The sequence below is a fragment of the Rhincodon typus genome, chromosome 13, assembly GCF_021869965.1.
Source record: "Rhincodon typus isolate 14 chromosome 13, sRhiTyp1.1, whole genome shotgun sequence".
NCBI lineage: Eukaryota > Metazoa > Chordata > Chondrichthyes > Orectolobiformes > Rhincodontidae > Rhincodon > Rhincodon typus.
In genome coordinates this window covers 42,132,523-42,157,960 of record NC_063344.1, presented here as the reverse complement: position 1 = coordinate 42,157,960, position 25,438 = coordinate 42,132,523, and the positions used below count along the sequence as shown (strand labels likewise).

At 39.6% G+C, this 25,438-nt stretch overlaps 1 protein-coding gene across 1 annotated transcript in view; it reads right to left on the bottom strand.

Annotated features, from left to right (window-relative positions):
- Positions 1–18,106, bottom strand: part of golim4a (golgi integral membrane protein 4a) — a 99,360-nt gene extending 81,254 nt beyond the window's left edge. The window contains exon 1 of the mRNA XM_048604582.1: positions 16,305–18,106. Within this exon, the coding sequence (XP_048460539.1) occupies positions 16,305–16,491 (187 nt within the window). The 5' untranslated portion in view covers positions 16,492–18,106. The remainder of the gene's footprint in view (positions 1–16,304) is intronic.
- Positions 18,107–25,438: the final 7,332 nt, after the last annotated feature.

The following is a 25,438-nucleotide window of genomic DNA, read 5'->3' as shown; positions in this document are numbered from 1 at the left end:
AGTTATTGGTGTCACGGGTTGGGGTGCGTGCAAGTGAAGGAACATACTACAGGCAGTAATGAGAGTGGTAGAGCTTGAGCCCTGGTGGGGGGTTAGTACAGTAAATATATAGTGAGTGTGCAGTATCAGAAAGAAGATGGTGGCACTGACGCTGGAAACAATCCTCCTTCTTACATTGTTGTGCATTTCTCCAGATTGGTGAGACTGCTTTGATCTGGGTGGGAACCTTAGGCCAGGCTGGCGTGGTAGCCTCCTCGGCTGCCCTGGGGATAGAGGACATGACTCTTCTGCACCATCCCATCCAGCAGGACCTCCAGGTCCCTACAAACAAAGCGAGGTATCAATTTCCCTATAGCTGCCATATCCAGCCCAAATGTCAGAAACTTAGCAGGACAGCTTCAGACTAACAGTGCTCATCTGGGTATACAGCAGCATTTTAAAGATGGCATCAGCACTGCTGGGATGCCAATCATTTCTGGGACATCCCAGCAGTGGCTAGTTGTCTAGGAGCTGCACAAGACAAGATGAGGCTAGCATAAGCTGGGAGGGGCCCCATACTGACAGTTAGAAAGAGGAGTTTGGTAAGTACAACGAGGGATCTCACTAGGCCTCACGGCAAAAAAAAAATCCTCCATCAAACTTAACGCAACTGACACTGAGCCAAAAAAGTAACATCCAGCTCAACATTTCAGGTTGCCCAGCACTTTTCTTTCTTATTCTATCACGTTTATATTGCATTCAGTCTTTATAAGTACATTACACGACAGCATACTTCTTAAATCACAGCATTCTTTCCAAAAATAACAAAATACTCTTTCTTAAAAATTTCCAACAATTTTTAAAATCTGAAGAACAGAATTTATACTTGTGAATTTTCAATTTTGAAAATTGACAGCAAATTAATTCACTGTCAGAGAGGTTATTTACAGTGTTTAAGATTTGTCATGCCACAAAAATTTACTTAATGTGAATGAAGCAGCTATAATATCATTTGACATGTTCAGTGGGTGTCTACTAAGTAAACATAGCAAGTTCACACCCTCTATGTGGTTTAATGCTAAATCTCTTAGCAAAATACTGATGTAGCAAAAGGCTGAGTAAAGCTGTGTGGTGCAGACTCAGGAAGGTCACAAAAGGATCGCAGCATAGATTTTCACAAATGGTACCTGGGGTAGATGTTTCCTGCTTTTGAAGATTTCCAGAATTTGGGACCATGTGTGTGATTTGTCCCTGATGGTGATACATGGCCACATACAACTTCCTAACAGAGGAGGAAAGCTAATAGGTTGACTCTAGGAGCAACATCCAATAAAGGATGGTGGGTAGGAGAAGCACATGCTAGGCCAACGGGAGGCATTGGCAGTGCTGGGTGGCAGGCAGTGATATCATAAGAGGAAAGTATACTCTGAGAAACTGCATATTACTTAAAATTATTTGTGGCCACAATAGCCAGGCTATCATATTGGAGGAGACCCTTTCCATAGGACACAGCTGTGAGCCAATGGCAGAAGAGCCTGAGAGAATATAAATACAGACTCCCTCAGCCTACTGCTGGGAGGTTGCCTTCAGGACCATATCAGTATTCACCTGAAGAAACTGTTCATCCACCACAGCCTGGCCCTACCTTGCCAGTTAACTGGCTCTAATTAGTCTCCCAATGCAAAGGGAAACACCCCTCTCCTATTAAGTGATGCATCATTCTCAAAACTCCCCACCAACTGCAACCAAAGCCATCTCCTCACACTTCATTCCTAATGTCAAAAGTTAAGCTACAAAGGAGAGATTAAACAAACTAGTTTTTTTTTATTATTATTCATTCATGGCATATGCACATGGCTGTCTGAACCAGCATTGATTACCCATACTCGCTGCCCTTGAGCAGATGTTGGAGAACTGCCTTCCTGAGCCGCTGCAGTCTGTATGATGTGCGTACACCCATAATGATGGTAGGGAAGGAGTTCCAGGATTTTGACCCAGCGACCCTGAAGTAACATAATATACTTCTGAGTCAGGATGGTGAGTTTGTTGAAGGGGAACTTGCGGGTGGTGGAGTTCCCATACATCTACAACCCTCACCCTTTATGACGGTGGAAGTCAGGTGTTTACAGGGCATTGCTGAAAGACCGCCAGTGAGTTGCTAAAGTTTTACCACCTTGCTCTGGTGCTAAATAAGGTTCTAATCAAGCAGGCTATGTCCTGGATGGTGTCAAGCTTCTTAATTGTAGTTGAAGTTTCACTCATCCAGGCAGGTGGTCACATTTCCATCAAACTTCTCAGTTATTCTTTATTGATAGTGCACAGACTTTGAGAAGGTCAGAAAGTGAGCTAGTCATCACTGTATTCTGAGGTTCTGCCTGCCTTTTGTAGGTACAATATTTATATGGCTGGTCTAGTTATGTTTAGGTCAATGGCAACCCCAAGATATGGATGGAACTGCCACTGAATGTCACTGGCTGGTATGTAAGATTCTCTCTTGTCGCAGATGGTCATCAGTTTGTGTGGTGTGAATGTAACTTGCCACTTGTTAATATAAGCCTGGATGTGGTCCTGGTCTTGCTGCATACGAACACAAACTACTTCAGTATTTGAGGTGTTGTGAGAGGAACTGAACATTGTGTAATCATCAGCAAACTTCTAATACTATGATGGAGGGACTGACCTTAATATATCAGCTGAAATGACTAAACTTTGGACAATACCTCAAGGAACTCCTGAAAGAATATCCGGGAACTGAACTGATCAATCTCTAATAATGTCAGCTTCTTTTGTGTTAAGTATTGCTCCAACCCCCAGTGGAGAGTTTTTCTCTGATCCCCACTGATTTAAGATAACAAACAAGTTAGAGCATATGTACCATTGCTCTTCTAAGTATGTAATTATATTGATAAGTTTGCGTTAAAATGTATCAGCTTTGACGCACTGCAAAGACTCTTCCTCAAAATCAGAAAGTCTAGGTTTAAAACCCACTCCAAAGATCCAAGTACATAAACCAGGCTAAAATTTCAGTGCAGTGCTAAGGAAGTGCAGCACTACCAAAGTGTAATCGTTCAGTTGATATCTTCAAATGTGTTCTCTCAAAGTCTCATATTGATCTAAGAGCTAGCCTACAGCAGAATTCAAAGCATGTAGGAGTCTTTCTGGGTAACATTTATCCTGAAATAATACAACTAATAAAAATTTATCAGGTCATTTATCTCATTGCAGTTTATGCGACCTTGTAAACAAACTGTTGTAGTTGCCTAAAATGTTACCATGACAATACTACAAAAGTGCTTCATTAGCCTTAAAAGTATTGGAGACATTCTGAGAATATGGATGGTGCTGTAGAAGCACAAGTTCCTTCTTTTAGGTTGTTGGCAGAAGATGGTAACAGCTGTGATCCGCAGCCGATGGTACATAAAGACAAGCAGCTTCTATAAATCACAAGTCTGTAAAATGATTAGACTGTGCTTTGTTAGAAAACTGCATTCATTGACATTTGCAAGAGGTTTAAGTTAAAAATAGCCCAGTCTTGAGTGTGATTGTTAATGATGTATAAGCAATGAACAATCCTCACAACTGTCGTTTTGTTGACGTCACTCATTTTGAATATCTAAGACAGATCGGTTGCCAATAAAACTTGATTTTGTAGGGTGGTGGGGAAGGACAGTCTGGAATTCAAAGGGAAATAGCTTACATTCCTGCAGTGTTAAATATTTCTTACATTCAATGCATAGACACATTTACCACAGAAAATTAACTCTATTAACCTGCCAATGCTGCTACTTCAGTCAGTGGTACCATGTTAGATAAGATGAAGAAGGTAGGTACGATACGGTGTTGAGATCAGCTACGATTTGTTTGAATGGTGGAGCAAGGTTGAGAGGTTGGGCAGCCTATCTTTGATCCTAATTCATATGTTCATATATTATAGGTGGTGGAAGTGGTGAAGGATGATATGTTGGATGCGGAGGTTGGTGGGACGGTATTTCAAGGAGTGCAATTCCCCCTTCAGTGATCAAAAATGGCCGTAACCACATCGCTTGCATTTCCTGCCCCCAAACTCCCTCCCCCAACAAAAATAAAGACTTCGTCCCTCTGGTCCTCACAAACCACCCTACCAACCTCCGCATCCAGTGTATCATCCTCTGCCACCTACAATCCGATCCACCACTAAAGAGATATTTCCCTCCCCTGTCTAACTTTTGTAGGACTGCTCTCTCCATGACACCCTTGTCCGCTTCACACTCCCCACTAGCCCTACCACACCCGGCACTTTTCCCTGCAACCACAAGAAGTGCTACACCTGCCCCTACACCTCCCCCCTCACCTCCATAAAAGGCCCAAAACATACTTTTCATATCCGATAGGGGCTCACCTATACAACCTCCAACCTCTTCTACTGTATCCGCGGCTCCTGATGTGGTCTCCTCTACATCAGTGAGACCAAGCAGAGACTCTGGGATTGTTTCGTGGAGCATCTGCACTCTATACTCGATAAATGACAACACCTTCCAGTCGCCAGCCATTTTAACTCCCCCTCCCACTCCCTTGATGACAGATCCATCCTGGGCCTCCTCCAGTGCCACAATGACGCCCCACACAAACTGGAGGAGCAGCACCTCATATCCCCCCTCAGGAGCCTACAGCCCGACAGCCTAAACATGGAATTCACCAGTTTTAAAATCTCCCCACCCCCAGCCTCATGCGACATCCAACCCTCCCTCTCATCCCCTCCTCCTTGACCTGACACAACCTGTCCATCTTCTCTCCCACCTATCTGCCCCACCCTTCCCACTGACCAATCCCCACCACCCCCTACCTGCATCCAGCTATCACCATCCCACCTACCTTTCCCCAGCCCCACCCCTCTTTCCTCTATTCATTTCCCAGCTCCCTTTCCCCTCCCCAGTTCTGAAAAAGGGTCCCAACCCGAAACGTCAACTTTCCTGTTCCTCTGATGCTGCCTGACCTGCTATGTTCCTCCAGATCCACACTAAGTTGACTTTTGGGTAGTTGACTTTTGGGTAGTTTAAGTAAGTTTTGTTCAATGTGTACATTGCTAACTCATTGTGTAATAAAGTAAATTATTAAAAAATAGCACTGAAGACATATTTGAGGACAAATAGGACTGATGTAATTTGGAAAGAAAAAGTTAAACAAACATTTAGTTCGCATTGAATAAAGTAGGTGAAGACAAAGTAAATGATTTCCTCACCATGATTAGGCAAGATGCTTTTGATGTGGTATTAAAGCAACACTGTCCACAAGACCACAGTATCATGGAATATGCTGTAATTAATGAAATTCTGCACTCTTTACTGAATGACTAAGAATGAAATTGCACAGTGTTATGTTCTGCCAAATGGAGTATTTACTAAGTGAAACTGTTACAGATTACATTCTTAAATTAGAGGGACTCTCTCACCAAAGGTGAGTACGATGCAAACTTAGAAGCAACTTTAAGACACTGTCATAGGAGCCAAAAGAACAGTCAAGGTGTAAGACAAACTTTTGAATAAAGGCAAAAGCTGACGTGGAAGGAGTCCTATAGTTATACCCGAACCATTTACACGGCAGAAAGGGATGGTTGAAAATTGCAAGGATTTCAGCAAATCCAAACCACAGCTGCCACAGTCTGAGCCAAAAAATTAGAAATTACCGTTGCCATGGTAGCAACCAATAACTGGAATGTTCCCCTTGTCTGTCAAAGTATCATGCCTATGGGAAAGTCAGTCAGACCCAGATGGCACACAGGAGGAGAAGATACTGTCATGATAAAGTCCCAGGTCACAGCTACATACCTGTGGTCACGGTGCAGAGCTGGATGAACACAGCAGGCCAAGCAGCATCAGAGGAGCAGGAAAGCTGACGTTTCGGGTCTAGACCCTTCTTCAGAAATCAGGGAGGGAAAGGGGGTTCTGAAATAAATAGGGAGAGAGGGGGAGGCGAATAGAAGATGGATAGAGGAGAAGATAGGTGGAGAGGTGGTCCTCCTCCTCTATCCATCTTCTACCCGCCTCCCCCTCTCTCCTTATTTCAGAACTCCCTTCCCCTCCCCCATTTCTGAAGAAGGGTCTAGGCCTGAAACATCAGCCTTCCTGCTCCTCCGATGCTGCTTGGCCTGCTGTGTTCATCCAGCTTTACACCTTGTTATCTCAGATACTCCAGCATCTGCAGTTCCAACTATCTCTGACACTGTGGTCAATCAGGACTGAAAATCCTCAATTGCACAAATGATAGATGTGGAAACAGAAGCTGATATTATTGTGCTGTAAGATCAAAAGTTATATTCAAAGAGCAAGAAAGATAGCACATGGGAAATGAGAGTAATGGGCTAAAGATATAATTCCAGTGCCCATGTTAAAAGTTAAGAGATTTATAATTTAATTTAATCATCAATACAGCTGCAGCAGCGTCTACTATCTTTGAAGGAGACTCCAAGAAATCCCTAAGTGACATTCGCTGTCATAAAACTAGATTGACACTGACTTGATTCAATTCCAATAACAATTTTCCAACATGAGCACAAAGTGGTCTTTTGTGCAAAGACAACCAAGTTACAAAATTAAGCATCACAAGACTGAAGTCAAGATAAAAGGACAAAGTATAGCCAGCATTTTGTAAAACTGGGTCAGTGTCTTAAGCATTGTTAGAAACAATAATCCCAAGAACTGGATAAATTAGAAAGACAAAGAGCAATTCAGAAGGTGAGGAACAGTAAATAGATCACACCCACAAGTGCCATTCATAAAGCAAAATGGTGTTAGACTTTGAAGATGATAAACAAATGGTAGATAGGGGATTGGAAAGGATACTTAACCATTGCTTACTGGAAGACAATGATCAGCGGTGTCCTGCAAGGATTGGTGCTGGGTCCACTGCTTTTCGTCATTTATATAAATGATATGGATGCGAATATAGGAGGAATGGTTAGCAAGTTTGCAGATGATACCTAAACAGGTAATGCCATGGATAGCAAAGTAGATTACCTCAGAGTACAATGGGACCTCAATCAGATGGGCCAATGGAGTTAAATTTAGATAAATGTGAGGTGCTACATTTTGGAAAGGCGAATCTGGGCAGGCCTTTTACTTAATGGTATGGACCTGGGGGGAGCTGCTGAACAAAGAGACCTTAGAGTGCAGGTTCATAGTTCCTTAAAGTGGAGTCACAGGTAGATAGGACAGTAAAGAAGGCATTTCGTACGCCTGCCTTTATTGGTCAGTGTATTGAGTATAGGAGTTGGAAGGTTATGTTGTGGCTGGAAAAGACATTGGTTAGGCTACTTTTGAAATACTGCGATTATTTCTGGTCGCCCTGCTATAAGAAAGATGTTATTAAATTTGAAAGAGTTCAGAAAAGACTTACAAAGATGTTGCCATGGTTGAAGGGTTTGAGCTGTAGGGAGAGACTCAGTAGGCTGGGGTTATTTTCTCTGGAGCCTCAGAGACTGAGGAGTAACCCTCTAGAAGTTTATAAAATCATAAGGGGCATGGACAGGGTGAATAGTCAAGGTCTTTTCCCCAGTGTAGGGGAATTGAAAATTAGAGGCCATACGTTTAAGGCGAGAGCGGAATGACTTAAAAGGGACCTAAGGGGCAACATTTTCACACAGACTGGTGAATGTGTGGAACGAGCTGCCACAGGAATTGGTGGAGGCTGGTACAATTATAACATTTAAAAGGCATCTGGATAGTATATGAATAGGAAGGGTTGAGAGAGATCTGGGCCAAATGCTGGCAAATAGAACTAAATTAATTTAGGCTATCTGGTCGGCATGGACGAGTTGGACTGAAGGCTCTGTTTCCGTGCTGTATAGCTCTCTGGTCTGTTTTCTAATTTAGCCAATAGTGAAATGCACGGTGAAACAGATTTTTCAAATGCATGTTTGCACTTAGAAATAATTACCCAGAGCAAGGGACTTCCTTAAAGAACTTGCTTACTACTTGTACACCAAGGATTTAACTCGTATGAAAGGTTACCACTTGGGGTGTCCACTGTTCCCACAATGTTCCAAAGCATCATGAATCAGGTACTAAATGGGATGAAAGGTTTGTTTTGTTTCTTTGGTGACATTCTACTCAGCAATAAGACGGAGAAGACAGATTAAGTTGTAAAAGATATAGATTGACTTCAAGAGCATGGCATCAAAGCTAAGAAGTTTTTTTTGTGGTATTGAATATAACATACCTGATTCACCAAACAGATGGTGAAAGTAGGAGAAGGATGAGAGGAATTTGAAACAAAAAAGAGACCAGTGAACAAAGAAGAACTTAGAACATCCATAGGGACTGTTACGTTCTGTTCTTAGATCATCCTGACTTAGCTAATACATCTGTCCACAGTTTCAACTGTTCAAAGATGGAATAGGTCTGAGGAGTGTCAAAAAGTATTTGACGAAATGCTGAAAGTAATGACTATTGATGCTGTTTGATCCATCATGATCTTTGTGAAACAAGTGGTTTTAGTGTGCACTGCCTCATGACAGGGATTAGGTGTGGTGTTATGTCATATAATGCAAAATGATGTATAGAGGTCTGTATCATATGCTTCATGTACTTCAAAGTTGTCACAGCAAAATTATTCACATCTTGAGATAAAGGCATTAATGATCACTAGTCGTGTTACTAAGTTCCACAGGTATTTGTAAAGTAGGGTTCTTACTTTGTTAGCTGACAACCAAGCAGTTACAATCATATTTGGTTCAAAGAAGGAAGCACTATCCCATGTGGCAGCAAGCTTCAGGGATGAGCTTTGGTATCGATGGCCCATTAGTACAACACTTAATATAAATCAGCAGATTATACCAATGTACACATTCACTGCACGACTAACTTATTCCACCCACTGAAGGTACCTGTGAGTTACTTTACATACAAAAGTGACACTCCAGTGTCTGCTCAGTAAAACTAATGAAGAAAAAGAATGCAATGCTCAGTGAGGGTTCAATTATGTAATGAATGACTGGCTTAAATATTGCGCTGATGAGGAGCTGCAAAATTATTTCATGTACGAAAATGAAATGCGTGTTGATCAAGACGGTCTCTCAGGGATTCAAGAGTTATTATTCCAGTAAGGGTAGAGAGAGCTTGTTAGAGGAGCTTCATGAAAAGCAAACAGTGATAATCTGTATGAAAACAGTGGCAAGACATTATTTTTGTTAGTCAAAGTTAGACTGAGATATTGAATGGTTGGTGAAAATCTATAGGTGTAATTCAAAATAAGAAAGTGATCCAACCAGGGAAATGATCCCATCCAGGGAAGTAAATGGCCCAGTGGTATTATCGCTAGATTGTTAATCCAGAGACCCAGATAATATTCTGGGGACCTGGGTTCGAATCCCAGCACTGCAGGATTTGAAATCAATAAAATATCTGGAATTAAGAATCTAATGATGACCATGAATCCATTGCCGATTGTCAGGAAAAACCCATCTGGTTCACTAATGCCCTTTAGGGAAGGAAACCGCCATCCTTACCTGGTCTGACCTACATGTGACTCCAGACCCACAGCAATGTGGTTGACTCTCAACTGCCCTTTGGGCAATTAGGGATGGGCAATAAATGCTGCCTAGCTTGCACAGCCCTTATCCCATAAATGAATAAAGAAAAAGAAAAAAAAAAAAACCACGATTTCTTGCATTCTACGATCAGGCACAAAAAATGAGGTAGAAGAGGAAAAGTATCTTGTCTTGGTTGATATCCATGGTAAGTGGACAAATGTTGAGTCTAGGCTCAATACCAAAAATCATATGTTATCTGGGAAAATACCTACACATAATACCCTATATTTCAGTTTACAGTTTTTTTTAAAAATGTGAGGAGGGAGTATAATATAAGTTTATTTTTAAATTTTCTTTGCTACTTCTCTCTTTTAAGGAGCTATAACAGAAGTTAGCAGTTGAGCATGCATTGTTCTCTGTGTTAAAGATGTTATTCTTCTCAGAAGGATGTCTATACCATAGATATGGTATAGATTTTCTGGAAGTGACTATGACTCATATGACTACCAAGTCCTCAAGTCATTCAACATGCTTTCTTGGTTTTTTTTTGTATCCAAAATTTTCCTCAGTAATTGAAATTTCAAATGTCTTCAATCAAAGCTTAAACACAATTTTTTTTAACAAAAGCAAGAAGTATGTATTTCCCAATTGTATTACATAGGAAGATACAAAAATAATGGCCATTTGCCATTCAATAGGATCATGGCTGATCTGATTACTCCACCATCCTGCCTAACCATAATTACTTTTTACACATTTGCTCATCAACATTAGCGAATACATTTATTGAATTATCCCTTAAATTTTAGAATGCTCCGATTACTGTCATCATACTTGAAGACCTTAGCCTGTACCAAGCTTCTGGGACATGACTATAAAATATTATTTTATAATCTGAATCTCGTTTGTGTAGTCTAAACATGTGCAATGTGTCTTAACACCAGTGGTACGTCAGTAGTAAACAGTTAACTATACTGTTGGAATACTTTAGCAATTCCTGGTCAAAATTACTTAACAGGTCAAATTTTGAAACCTTAATTTTCCATCATTTATATTTTAGAATTACTGAATGTCAGTTAATGCTCAGTGGTCTAGTGCTTCCCAGACTGCAATGATGGTGGAGGAAGCCTTTTTCATTTTTGATCATTGCAAGTATTTACACAGGCATTGTTTAAGCAGTAGATGCTACAGGCTACAGTAGGTAGGCTTCAAACTGTACACAAACCCTGCCAGTTTTACTAACAGATCAACGTGACAAACCTCAACAAAAAGATTAACAGAACAAAGCACTAACCTTACTCCAAGTGCACTCACTGCTACAGTAGAGGACCCTCAATACCATAATTTAAAATGAAATTATATGCACCGCTTTGTGACAAGTGAAAGTATTTCTAGAATGAATATTTGCCCAAATTCAGTTCCCGCAAAAACTTTACTTCCACACACTGCAGTGAGGGGGATTTGGCAAAACAGTAATGTGACATCATTGTTCCTCCAGCAGTTAGGCATTGTCCAGAATTTGCTGACAGCAGAGCCAGACCATGTGGCCCATTTGTTTTATTTTCCCCACTCTTAAGCTCCAAAGTCTTAGAGCCATAATTTGCTGGAGGTAAGAAGTGCTAATGGTGTGCTGAGAGCAATGGACATCTGGTGAAGGATGGAACCAACAAGAATTGAGAAGGAAAAACACAGTAACAACTGAGAAAGTAGTAAGATGAATTAAAGTCAAATTGGTATAGAGTAAGAAAGAATGAATGATTGGATTAAAAGAGGATGACAAAACCCAGAAACATAAAGAAAATTAAAATTAATGTTTTAAAGATCTTCACAAACAATTTACTAGCTACCCGAATGAAACCTCACAATTTCAACTGCTCTATTCTGGGATGGAGAGGTTCAGTGGCACTGCAGAAACAGAAATCTCATCTTTAAAAGGCTTCCGACAGTTTTAGATTTCATTTATATCTTTCTGCAGTACGTTTATCTTGAAAGTAATGCTCAAACTGAATACTGTCTTTAGAAGACTGGCAGCAAGCTGTTGGTTGAGAGACAATGAAGATGGAGCAGCATTAATCAGGCAAGAGTTTATACAGATTCACAATTCAGAGTATCGCATATTTGGTACAAACTCAGATGCTTAACACATTGTTTATTTTGCACCCTGTTGTCACAGCTTTTTGTCCACAAAAGGACTGACATAAACACAATATTGTAACTGACAATATAACGAAATGCTTTGTTTCCATCTCCCAAAAACCACAAGTTACTTGCTTGAGGCTAGTTAGTAAACGAACTTTGTCCAAACTAAACACAGGTCTTCACATTCCTATAGCTTAGCCCTTCAGATGAGATACATTTGCCCTTCTGTCAAGCCAATGTGTCTGCTGTGGCAGCATGATGAGTATGTAAAAGCAAGTGCAATTTGACAGTTATTTTAAAAATTGGCAGAATGCAAACAATCTACAGTAGATGTTAAATCAATCAATCAGATGTAGGTGTAAGGAGATATGCAAAGCTTTCTGACAGAGTAATATTTAATTGTACAGCAAAGTATCTAAATTATAACAATTTTTTTAAAAAGGAATTAACAAACCAAAATTCTCCAACTGTTTAGACCAGAGATGATATTGCATTAACCACTGGTAAAGGAACTCTTTCGGAATAATTTTACAGGCTATATTAAGTGACAATGAAGATCTGCCATATATTACAAGGCTGGTCAGTGAAGGCATTTAAATCTGTTTGCTGTCTCAGACTTCATTAATAGGGATTATCTGTCCAAGGCATTTTTCAACTAGAAATTAATTTGTTTCTATTTCTGGGAGCAAATCTCATGCCTGGCCCCACAGAAGCAGGTAATATACAAACTTGTTGCTGCCTTGTCTTTTGTATTGTTGTTACATTCAAGCAAATGTGATCTGTGCTGCTGTCCCAGCACTATGGCTAACAAACATTCCAACGTGCCTGCACCTCTTAAAGATAGCGTGCCTGTCTTGAGAATGAGCTCCACTCATTAGAAGAAAGCTGCTGCTATGCCACTCAGCTGGAACGGAGTGGAAAGTAAAGCATGCCAGATGGACCAAAAGCTAAGGAAGGCAATGGTCCAAGAGGTCAACAAAGAGACAGGTTATCTTTCTGAATAGGGCTAGAATGACCACAAGCAATACTCTGCACAGAAAAGGGGTCAGTCGCCAAAGAAGTCAATTCATGGCATCTTACCCCAAGAGTCTGCCAATAGTACTGCAACACTTTCAATATCGTCCATAGGTGATCAAGGTCAGTGAATGTTTCTTCACACGACATTGTTTACCCACTGCAGCATCAAACCCTTCCCCAGTAATCACTCATCAGTATTCTTTACCACTCAGGCCTCAGGTCTGGTATTCAGATACTTCACCTACCTTCACAAAATTTCCAAAGATGCCAGCTTCATACTGCTTCCACAAACCTGCAGCTGTTCAGGTGGACAGTCACTTCACAGAAGCGTAGTGCAACACAATCACTGATATTCTTCCTCTTTCTGGCAGAACAAGATGGCCAATAGCCACAGGGAGAAGAAGAAGTGAACATAAGGAAGTACAGATTGGCTAAATTCAGTGGAGGATATGATGCTCTACATCCATAGGACCTCATTGGTAGAAAGTGGTGCATCTAGAGCAAGCAAGAACATTTAGGATGAGAGATGTATCTGGCTATGATCCTTCTCAAATTTGAGCTCTCCTACATCCTTCTATTTGACATGAAGTACAAACTCCAGATGGCATGTCCATGGGCCTCTTGCTTTCCATTCCTCTTCCATTCACTCACCCAAATCCTCCCCTTCTGACTTTCTGCTACTCAAGTACTGCAGCCGAGAAATGAATACCAGCCTCAAGAGGAGAAGCAAGGGCATCCAATGAAGCAGCAGCACTGTGTTCAAACACTAGAAGTAAACAGAGCAGATGCTATCAATGTGCAAAGCTTGGAGAGTGGTAGAGTTAAGGATCTGCACATATTGAAACACTGAAAAGGAATGGAATGCTACAAGATCAGGAGAAAGGATAGTCCCTTTAAAAGATCCACAAAGAGCAAGTTTTCAGACAAATTCTAGACAAAGTTCTCAGATGAGGATTTTGATGGGGCAACATGCAGGCAATCGCTGATGAGCATTTCACACCGAGACGTCTGGTGCATTAACAGCCTGCCAGTTAGCCTTTTGTTCCTCCTGTCAAACTTCAATTTAATATCGCATGCAGCCCAGCCTTAACACTGTAGTAGTGAAAGCCAACTGCATGCAGTGCTTATGATGGCCAGCATCATAGCTTCACTACTCCTCTACTCTCCATAGCCGGATGCAGCAACATTCACTGTGAAATAAGCAACTCACTACAATATTTCCAAAGTCATTCAATGTTATTTCTGCAAATTTTGCTGAATTCAAAATCATCTCGTCTCTAAGTTTTTGATTGGCCTTTTAAACAGCATTGTTGTAGATGAAGGAATCCCTCATGCAGGTGAGAGTGTTTGTTCAGTTATGAGTAGTTAGCACAGGACCTGCACAGTCCAAGTTTGCAAAACACACATCAAATCAGTGAAGGCATTTGTTCAACATTACGATCAGTTCAAAGTGCTATTCTGTGATCTATGTTCAGTAAAGGCAACGATATCATCTACAAACTATTTATAAAAAACATCAAAGTTTTTGTTATATTATTTAGTTGTTATCAGTTATATTCTGTCAGATAAATTGATGTTTCAATTTCCCATTGTAATAGAGCTGCAGTGAATGTCCAATGGCCAATCACTAATTTTCATTAAATTGCAAATATCAGTCACCTGATGTTCTTCACTTTTTGAAGGAGCAAAAGTTAATGGCATCATACTGTGAGGTGTCGCTTTTATAGGGGAGTGTTCCATTTTTGTGATCAAAAGATACAATATATCAAAACTTGTAAAATGTTTATGAACTGAATAAAAAATAAGCAAACTGTTTTGTAAATTGTTGGTGAAAACAAGAATTCTTTCATCTGTTGTTTTTAAAACATTAATAATCTGTTATCAATGAGGTCTACTAAAATATGAAACATGTCACCACACCCTCAAAGAAATATAGAGGATTTGAAACACAATAGCTCCAATGCTCATTATCAAAACGAAAAAGTTATTTTACCTACATTGTCAAGACCCTACTGACAAGCCTAAAATTAATGACCTAAAACTTTGTCTTTTAGTGTTCTGGTTTGCTGCAACTAAATAGCTAATTCAGTGGACAGTTAACAGTCAACCACATTCGTGTGCAACTGAAGTCACGATTAGGTCAGACTAGCTGAGAACATCAAGCTCCTTTCCCTAACAGTGAACCAGTTGCTTTCTATGACAATCCAAGAGTTTCATTGTAACTGATAGTATTTTAATTGTATTTTCTTAAGAACTAAATCTAATTCCAAATATGTATGATGGAATTTAAACTTATGTCTTTGGAGTATTAGGACAGGTCCTACACTGCTAGGCTGTTAGCTCATCTAAGCTATTTTCAAATTAAGTGATGCTTTCTACTTTATGTAACTGCTTTAATAACACTGGTTGATGAGGTGAACACGGTCACAGATTAGGAAAATACTGTGTGTTTCATAGTTTGGAAAACCAGAAGTGAAAGCGAGACAATAAAGTGAACCAACATAGTCCAAACAGAATATTACAGTTCATTATCAAGAGAATTACACATTTTTCTCCAAATGGGTGTAGAAGCAAACAAGAAGCATGGAGCTTCTTACCATAAACTACACTAAATTTGGAGATGTCCAGCGTGAACTGATTTTATAAATCACGTGGCTTAAAAAAGTAAGGTATATTTAATACCAATCGGAGCCAGTGAGAAACAGCCACCCGATTGAGGGCCTCGCGGTTCGGCGGGGGTAGGGAGGTAATCGCGAGTTACAGAGCCCCTTTGAAGTCAGAGCTCCTGGGAACTCATGTACCTGAACGTGAAAAGTCCGCAGCACTCCAGCAACGGTTCGTGATGGTACAGTGGGAAATGGCACAGTGAGGCGGCTGAGCAAAGAAGTGGTCTTAACCGACAATGAAAGCCACGGAGAAAAACTCAGGAGAGGACTGTGACCTACATCGGTGCTTTATTTATCGGAATGGCTCACTCGGAGAGTGACTGCAACTCCATGAGCCGCGATCATTTTCAAAACGGTGAGCTCAAAGATCCGAAAACTGAAGCAACTTTGTGGCAAAGTACAGAAACAGAGAGAACAGTTCCTATGATTCAATCCAGGGCTGGTCATGTCACCTCCTTACACCTGGCTCTATTTACAATCAGGATCACAGTTGGGAAACAGAAATGTACGATCTTCACCCCTCCGCTGAGACACGCCTTTCACCGCTACCAAATGTTTACTCTGTAGGAACTCAAACTGTGTGCCCCCTCCTTGGGGGTTACTGCTCATAAATGCAGCGTTAATTAAAATAGTAGGTGCAGGGTCACTCCGCCGGTCCATATGAAACTGCAATTGAATTTCAGACAGTATAACACAGTGGCTTCCCCGTGCAGTACATTAAAAATTACAGCAAACTGTCTTCGGAATCTGAGTGATCCAGTCTGGGGTCTTCCACACAAACCCTAACAAAAGTGTTAACACAGATTGCACAGCATTTTTTTAAAAAAAAAAATTTTAAAAAAAGTTTTTTTTAGGATTTATAGACGCTATGGCTTGGAATTTAATATGCATTAACCCGAGCTAAAGCGGCCACGATTAAGTAACAAAGAAAATCTCGAGAGGTCTGGTCGCACGCTGACACCAACACACAGAAAGACCCCGGAATTTTAACACTGTACCTTGCAACTGTGCAGATAAAGCCTCCTGATGCTGCTGGTACTTCGACGCCAGAGTTTCCGCCTTCTTTAACTGATTATGCATCTCGTAATATAACAACAAACCATAAAGGAACCCAAAAACTATTGTAAGAAAGAACAAAGTTTGAAAAATCTTTTTCTGTCGCCTGGAACACATACTGTTTCCCATATTCCCCCCTTTTCCAGCTAGACGCCTACTTGACGGCTCCAAAGCGAAGAATTCGGGGGCTCCCCCCCTTTCCGATTCAATGTTTAATTTTAATGAAACAGGAGCACATCAGGCTTGCAGCATTCACTCGAGCAGCGGCGTGTCTGCAACTTCAACTGCTTTTTCTCGCTCACAATCCTTTCCAGGTTACAAGTTGCAAAGTTCAATATTTTTCAAAGAAAAGTATCCGATCTAATTTTAGGACGAGGCAGTGACTGTGGACCGCTTTGTAGTCTGTCAGGTTGCAGCAAGCCGTATGCTGAAAGACAGCTTTGTAGCAATAAAGTACTGTTTGTGTTTTAACCTCACAGCAACGAAAAGTTCCAGGCCTTTTCCTCAATCTCCCGTCTTACGTGTCACCTCCACTCCGCTACAGCCTCACATCAGACAGGAAATCCCACCCACTCCCATACCGATTGGTAGCATTCCCACCCTCGCCGTTAGTTATTGGAGGATTCTCGGATCGGAGCCCTCGCCTGGGTAAATGGTTAACACCAAGTGACCATCTCACAGAGAAGTGTTGTGATGAAAGTTGGATCCAAAACAAATCCAGAAACGTTAGAAGTTTTCATAAACAGGTTATATTTCATGCCGGATTTGAAAGTGGTCCCACATGTGTACAAAAAGAAAGCCCCCCCCTCCTGGATTACTCAATAACACTTGCAGAGTTTGAAGATAAGACTTCCTTCTAAAAGTTCCTAAAGATTGCGAAGGTGACGAGCCCCACTTGTTCCATCGATCATATCGACCGACAGAATTCGTGTCGGCAATGTCGTAGATTTCAGAATTTTCATTCCTAGTCTGAGCAACGCAAAACGAAGGGACTCAATCCTATGCCAACAAAAATGGAAGATGCTTGGAAATATTTTAAGTAGGTCTGGCACCATCTACATGGAGTGAAGCATTCTGCCACCTATCATGAGGATAGTGTTGCAACATCTTGCAATTGAGGAGCTTTGTCCCGAACAAACCAGGTCAAACAGTTGGTGTTGGTGGGGAAAGTGGTGTTAAAATTTCGCTCGATTTGTCTTTCCTGTAAAAGGACAAAATTTATTTTGCGTTAACGGAAATATAATAAAAGCTCCAGTATTTCGGAATAAATGATAGTAACACGAAGGAAGCCAGCAAAGATGTATGTGTAAACGTAGAAAGGTCCGATAAAAAGGGATAGGCCAAAGCTCAGTTCGGAAACTCTCCTTCCTATTATGTGCCACATTGCAAGGTTGAGAAGTTGAAAGAGCCCTGGTGCCAAGTTTTTGTGGTGATTTCTTCAACCTTGTTGGAAATGTTCATGTATCAACATCTCTGAATGGCCAGGATATGATGCTGCAATAAGTAAATATCCAGAATGGAAAACTCAATATTTGACTGAAGCTCAGAAAGAAAATGCCATTTTTTTGCGTGGAAGAATTTATCACGTATGCGTGGAAACGTTGATTTGATGATGAACCTTATTTGTTTCAAGGATTGATAACAATGTATTTCCAACTTTTGATACTTCCACACAAGGGTTGCTTGGATTAATCATGCACAATCTTTACAAGTCTTTGAAACTGCTGAAATAATTTCTCACTATTCCTGCGGCCACATTAAACTTTACCAACTTAAATTTACCAACTAGTCGAATGAATGTGTTTAATCTGACTTTTCACTGTAAATTTCATCCAAAATAATCATTATGTGTCTACCGTACTCTATTACAAACTAATCTATTTTGCAGGGTTTCTTTTAATTATAAAATATTGAACATGAGAAACAAATGCAAGTGAATCTACTTTATCAGTAGCAATATTACATTACATTTCAGCTGTATTTTTGACCATATATTTTACATTTTCTGATGGTTCAAGAGAAGTTAAGCAATTAGTATCTTTTATCTAATCACAAGTATCAATGATGGAGGGAAGGAATGACTACTGTGGGCACATGCTGACAGTAAGATCAAGGGCATCGTTGAAAACAGGATGGCCATCAATTCCAGTTTCTCTTAAATTCGCAATAAGTAAAATCACCATTCAGATAAAAGGTTACCTGCCATAGTAACTCATGGCATATAAGGTAAAGTCACCATAGTCCCAGGGCCCCATAGGTTTTCTGTCGCCTAAGAGACAGTCAACTGGTGGTGGTTTAACCTGATGGTCACCACGCCTCAGGTAAGGGATACAATCGAGAAGGCAGGACGCTCATGGTAACTTCAGACTATGGAGGAATAAAAGGTCTGAAATGGGAGATCTGAGAATTTGCAAATAACACAAAATTTGAAACAAGATTAATTGGCAGGAGTATTTTAAGCAAACTTCTTGCAGGGAAGATGAGATTGGAAAGACACTTAAGAATAAATTTACTGCAGATAAATGTAAAGTGATACATTTTGGAGATGGGGAAGAACAAATAAAGGGCAAATAATGGTACAACATAAAAGGAGTTGAACAGCAGAAGGCAGACTTAAAGATTCAGAAACATAAATCTTTAAAAACGGGGGGAAAGCTGATGAAACTGTCCTATGTTTTATATATTGGACATGAAGTACATAGCAAAAGGTTAATACGAAACAAATAAAAGCCATTAGGTAGACCAGTTAAAATATTTCATTTAGTTTTGGTAGCTTACTTTAGGAAAGATGTTAAGTCTAGAGAAAGAATGTAGAAGAGATTCACTAAATGATACCAGGCATGACAGCCTTTAATTAAGAAAAGCTAGAGGAACTGGATCTCTTTTTAATTTCTTCCTTCTAAAGAAAATCTTCTCGAATTGTTACAAGTAATTTTTCTGAAAAAAAAACTATTTCCAAGTTGATAAGTTGGTAATTTCAAGGACTTAAACTTACAATCATCATTGAAAGAGCAAACGTTATGATTTCCTAAATACAGAGAATGTTATGAGGTTGTCAGGTGCCCTACCCAAACAAAAGTGAAAGCAGAATCCCAAAAAGAAGTTTGATAAATACTTTAGGCAAAAGGGTAAAGGAAATGGAAAGTGATTGAGACATCAGAGAGCTGGCACAAGTATGTTGGGTTGAATAGCTTCCTGTAAATCTTGTAAATTTATATGACTAGAATATGAAGAATGGATTATATAGAGTGAACCTAAAGTTCGTTTCAGGGAAAGATTCAGATGACAGAACAAACTCACCAACAGCTTAGCAGGAGAAAAGGCAAGTAGGATTGAGTGAGAATTATCCCGAAGTTAGGTGAATGCAATCTTACAGTACAACAAGGGACTTGGCAGTATGTTTTACATTTAGCTAGAATTAGGAAGCACTTTTCCAAAACAAGGAAATTAGTTGCTTAATGTCACTGCAACATTCCAGACTAAGATTATTTTGCACAGATCAGCAACAAGGTAATTAATATGGTGATTTACAATGGCCAGGTGTAAGAGGAGCTGGGATTAATGAAAAAGAGAATTGTTAATTGAGAGAAAGAGAGAAACAGAATATGAGAATTCTTGTCTACAATCAAAACAGATGTTTTGCAGTATACAGTAGTTGAACAATTGAAAAATAGATTAACGTATGAATCCCATGAGAGAATGAGCATTAGTAATATGATAGGGACAGAGTATCTCTCTTCTCATGGAGAATTTATGAAGCCAATGATCACATGATGTTGAAGAAACCTTAAAGAACTAGATTATTGTTGCACGATAGGGTCCAAATTAAGCTGTTCTTTCAGGTTTGGTAGAATTGGTCACTCCTTTTAGTAGTGGTAGCTTCTTAGTAGGGAATGTTCCCATATTGGTCCAAAGGTAAATGTATAATAGCATTGTCCAGGTGAAACAATGATAACCTTTATAAATGCAACTATATATCAGTGTCTTTCATAATTGCATCTATGTCCACCTCTTCAAAATTTTCAAAATGCAGAATAATTAACAAGTCAAGAACATTAAAAAAAGTTGTTCAATTTCACAGCAAATTAATATGTAGGGATATCATAATCAACTTATTTAAATTAATACAGGTTGTCTCCATGCAATAATACAGAAATCATGAACACTCTGTTATGACCCTTTTATTTACTGACCCGAACTCTCTCTATATCAGGGAATAAATCAACAGTACACGTCGCCCAGTGCAGGGCCTTTGTAAAGATAAATATTTATAAATACCAGAACCTTGCAACATAGCAGTAAATGCAATTTGTTCTGTGGATTGCGGAAATCAAAGCCTGATTATTGAGTTTATGTTAGATTAAAACTGATAATGTTTCAACTCAATGCATGAATCAAATAATTTGGATAAAAACTAGTGACAGGCAACTACTGGTATTCAGCAGATGTGAGATGTCAGTGAAATAACTCTGCAGAGGTTGGCACCCATCACCAAGTCACCGTTTATTTACAGGTGGAAAGTCCTTGACACTGATCCAGCTCCCTCAGAACCAGCTGTCAGAGTGAAGAAGATGTCTGACACTCCTGTTTATATCTGTCAGCCAGGCCTCCCTGATTAGACCTGATGAACAGTCCCAATCAGGAAACTCATATTCTATGCAAGTCCACCTGGCTGACCTAATTACAATCACAACATCCCTCCCCTGCTGAGTCTGAGGATATTGGCCGGTTCTACTTTTGCAGCTCCTCCTGGGGCATTTTAGCACCAGGCCAGGTTCCTCGAACTCTGCCTCTGATACGGGCAGTGTATAACCCACACCAGCTCACCTCTTGCCCCAGAGCATCTTGAAAGAAATTCATTCTCCACTTCAGGTGGCAAAGGTGTTGTGACAGCGACATCCGCTGTGTCAATCTCAGATCCTGAGGTATCTTCAATGCTTGATGGGAGGGAGAACCAAGGGTTCCAAAACAGTTGGAAAGGCAGTCGAGGAGCCGGGCATGTGTTAATCTTGCACCGTTTGTGAGTTTGCAGCTTTCATATGGTCCATGCACTTGTTCAGGACCATCGCACCCATCCAAACTTTATACATCATTAGACTTGACCTCGCATCAACCATGCTTCTTACCCAAGCAGGGCCATTCCCGTGGCTCCTACATCAAACTTCCTCCCCTGAAGTAAACTGTCTCTCTAGTTTAGCAGAGTCTTGTGTCCAGCATTGGTGTTCCTGATGCCATTTCACCCTCCACCCCAGATCCAGGAAGATCAGATTTAATCTGATGCGGAGTCTTCACCCCATTAGCAACTCTGCTGGAGCTATCCCTTTTACTGCGATCCATGATAACTGAACTAGCTGCTTCTCGTGCAAGATTGGAACTGAAGTTGTACTCTTAATCTTTAAGGGTTCCCCTGTATAGGTTCTCAGTCTAGCTAAGGTCTTGCACAAGCTTAAGGTTTGGAGTCTAGAGCGAATTTTGTTCAACACTGGTTCTGCGATCACTGTTTTAACTTAAGGTGTTTCTTTGAGGAAGAACCATTAACACAAAAAGTAACAGGGAAGTGTTCAGAAATAAATTCAGCATTTAGGGAAATAATAAAGGAGGATAAATAAATCTTTATTGGGAATGAGGACCCAACTTTTTTTGAGCATACCTCGTCCACTCTCAGAAAATAGGATGCTGAATATTGACACTGGTTTGTGCAAGAGGTGTGACCAGATTTAATTTTTCATGTTACATCAAAAGCTGCTGAGTCATTTTGTACCTTTCTTAAAGGTCAGTTTGAAATATTCAGTTAAATCCCTTCTCTAACATTAAAACACATTTTTGACAGCTTTCAAAATATTGATAATGTATCAATCTTGAAACATAAGCAGAATTTTAAACGGTAAATATTTAAGATATGTCTTAATCCAAAGAAGTTTAAAATGTTTGCAGTTGCAGGAAATCTTAAATCCATTTAACCAATACCCATATCTGCAACATGTTTAAGTAACTTTCATGATTGTTTTAAAGGAAGTATACCACTTATTTTATCAGCTGAGATTACAATTGTTTCATGTGGAATGCTTACAATGAACGTACATTATAAAAATAGTTTGTACTATGTTACAGTGATGTCAGTATCCCATATCTTCACATTGTATGTCTTTTTTGTGCAGTTACTGGAAACGTGAAATTGATATTTTGGACCAAATTGTTCAGTGCAAATTGCTACATTGATATGATCACCCACAAGTACAGGCTGTCGTCACAGGGGCACATTGTTGTTTACCAGTAGCAAACCAGCCTAGACATTTTGGTGTCAAATTACATTGTAATCCATTCTGAAAGACTGAGATAGTAGGAACTGCAGATGCTGGAGAATCCGAGACAACAAGGTGCAGGGCTGGATGAACACAGCAGGCCAAGCACCAAGCAGCATCATAGGAGCAGACAGGCTTTTTTTACTACGTTTCAGGCCTAGACCCTTCATCAGAAAAAGGGGAGGGGAAGGGGGTTCTGAAATAAATAGGGAGAGAGTGGGAGGCGGATAGAAGAGGGATAGAGGAGAGGATAGGTGGAGAGGAAACAAACAGGTTGAGGAGGCGGTTTTTTTTTTAATACATTTCGTCTGCTATTCTGAAAGACTATTGCTTTAACCACCTGCAATGGTACTGTAATCATTAATTCAATTTAAAGATCATGTCAGACTTTATAAAACCACATCTTTAAAGTAGGATAATGCTGAAAGGGAAAAAAGCATTCACCAGGAGTGCTTGAAAAAAAACACTTGTGCAAGAGTATTTTAATTTCTGGAAATGATTCACTATAAGAGTCAAGCATATTCTGAAAATGTTGTGGATTAAACAGAACTGAATCCCAGCAACACATGTCATACAAAAGAATTAAACTTACATATGCAGCAAAATTTAGCAATTTTAATCATTTATAGGAAAAAAAATGGAAAGTGACTTCTATTTTTAGTACTTGAAAGTTGTTTTCACTCAAAAATAGAACAGATGCCACTATTAAATGTATTTTATCTGCTTCTCAGCAAATTTCATATCATTGATAACATATCATTTATGTAAGGAACCATCTCCCAAAGAAATGTGGAAAAGCCTAAATTGTTAAAAATTTCTTCAGTTCCACAGTACTGTAAAAGTCAACCTACAATCTTTTGTTGTGGCCTAAGATCACACTCCATGTACTATGGTCAGCAACTTACAACAGTTTATATTTAAAAATGCATGTTAAATTTTTTATTCATAATTGTTCTTAATAAAATTTATTATGTTTCAAACTGGAAGATTTGATCTCGTTCTACAATTTAGCAAGGCATTTCCTTCCATGTGATATCTTCACTGGATCAATTAATTACATTAGGAGATTATAGCAGCTTAGAGATCAAATGGCAAGTCTGTTATTTTTGCATCATTAATATTTTAATATTGGTTATACAGTTTTTATTTTTGAATCTAATTGATTCTATTGATTTTAACAATTTCACTTTCCAAAATGTAGGTCATAAATGCCTAAACATGATTTATCTGATATCTTATAAGTAGCAGTGGTAGCAAGAGGTAATCTAAAATTACTTACTTGCTGGATTTTGGACAGCATATGATTAATAATTGGGAAAATGGAAAATGATTTAAGGAACGATAAATAATTTAACACTACGGTTTCCAAATACTGGTGTTGAGATTAAACCATAGAGTCTACATTTTAATTTATTCTTAATCAGGTTCTGTACATAAAACAGAATTTGAGCGAACAAAATGTGTAATTTGTAAAAGCATAATTTAACTTCTAAAATAAAAGTATTTATTTGTAAATGTGATAGTTTTCATTTTCCACGGGATTTTTATTACACACAGAACTATTCTAACATCCAGCTTTAGGGCTGATAACTGGTGAATAACATTCATACCATACAAATTACAGGCAATGACCATCACAAACAAAAAAAATCTAACCATTACCTCTTAACAATCAATGAAATTACCATCACTGAATTCTCCACTATCGTCTTGCTATATGTTATCATTGATGAGAAACAGAATTGGACCAGCCAAATAAATAGAGTCCACAAGAGTAGGTCACAGTCTAGGAATTCAGCTCACATCTTGTCTCCCCATTTACAAGACACAAGTCATTGTGATGGCGTACTTCTCCCTTGCCTAGATAAGTACAACTCCCACAAAATTCAAGAAGCTCAATACAATCCAAGCCAAAAATACCTGCTTGTTTCACACCTTACTTATCATCTTCAATATTCACCTTCTCCATCATCAGTGCACTGTATCAGTAGTGAGTACAATCTACTAGATACCTTTGAAGCAATCCACCCAGGCTCCTTTGACAGCATGTTCTAAACCTGCGAACTCTACCACCTAAGTCTTGGACATGAGCAACAGACGCATGGTAGTACCACCACATGCAAGAATGCCTTTAAAGCACACCAACCTGACTTGTTACAATATCACCATGGCTTTACTGTTGCTAGGTTAAAACCCTGGGACTCCCTCCCTAATAACGTTGTGGGTGTCCCTACACCCCAAGAGCTGCAGCAATTCAAGAAGGCATCTCAAAATCATCTTCTCAAGGCCAGTTTGGGATGGGAAATAAATGCTGGCTTACTGACTGATATCCATAACCTATGAATGAAAAAAAAATAAACAAATAATCTGTCATTGCTATACTAGTAGTCCTATGCATGCGACTAGATGAGTTATTCTTCCAGTCTGCCAGTATGAAAACAATGGCTGAATGGCCTCCATAAGTACTGAAATCATTCTATGGGCCAGATTTTCCAAGAAGTAGCAAACTCAAACAGATTGCCATACCATTCACGTTTTCTTCTACATAATTTAAGAACACTGCATTTCTGACAGGAGATTCTGACCAGGGCTCCTTCAGAAACATGGTGTTGTGTTTCCATTTTGATGGTTCTCTCATAATGCAGAGCAGTCAGGGGAAGGTAAACCACTTCTTTTTCATAGCAGCTAGTTATCCTATTTCTGTGATTTATAGCCAAATTGACAGCTCCTGTGGAAAACTAAGTACATGAGGAAAGTGTAAGATCAGGATGCCA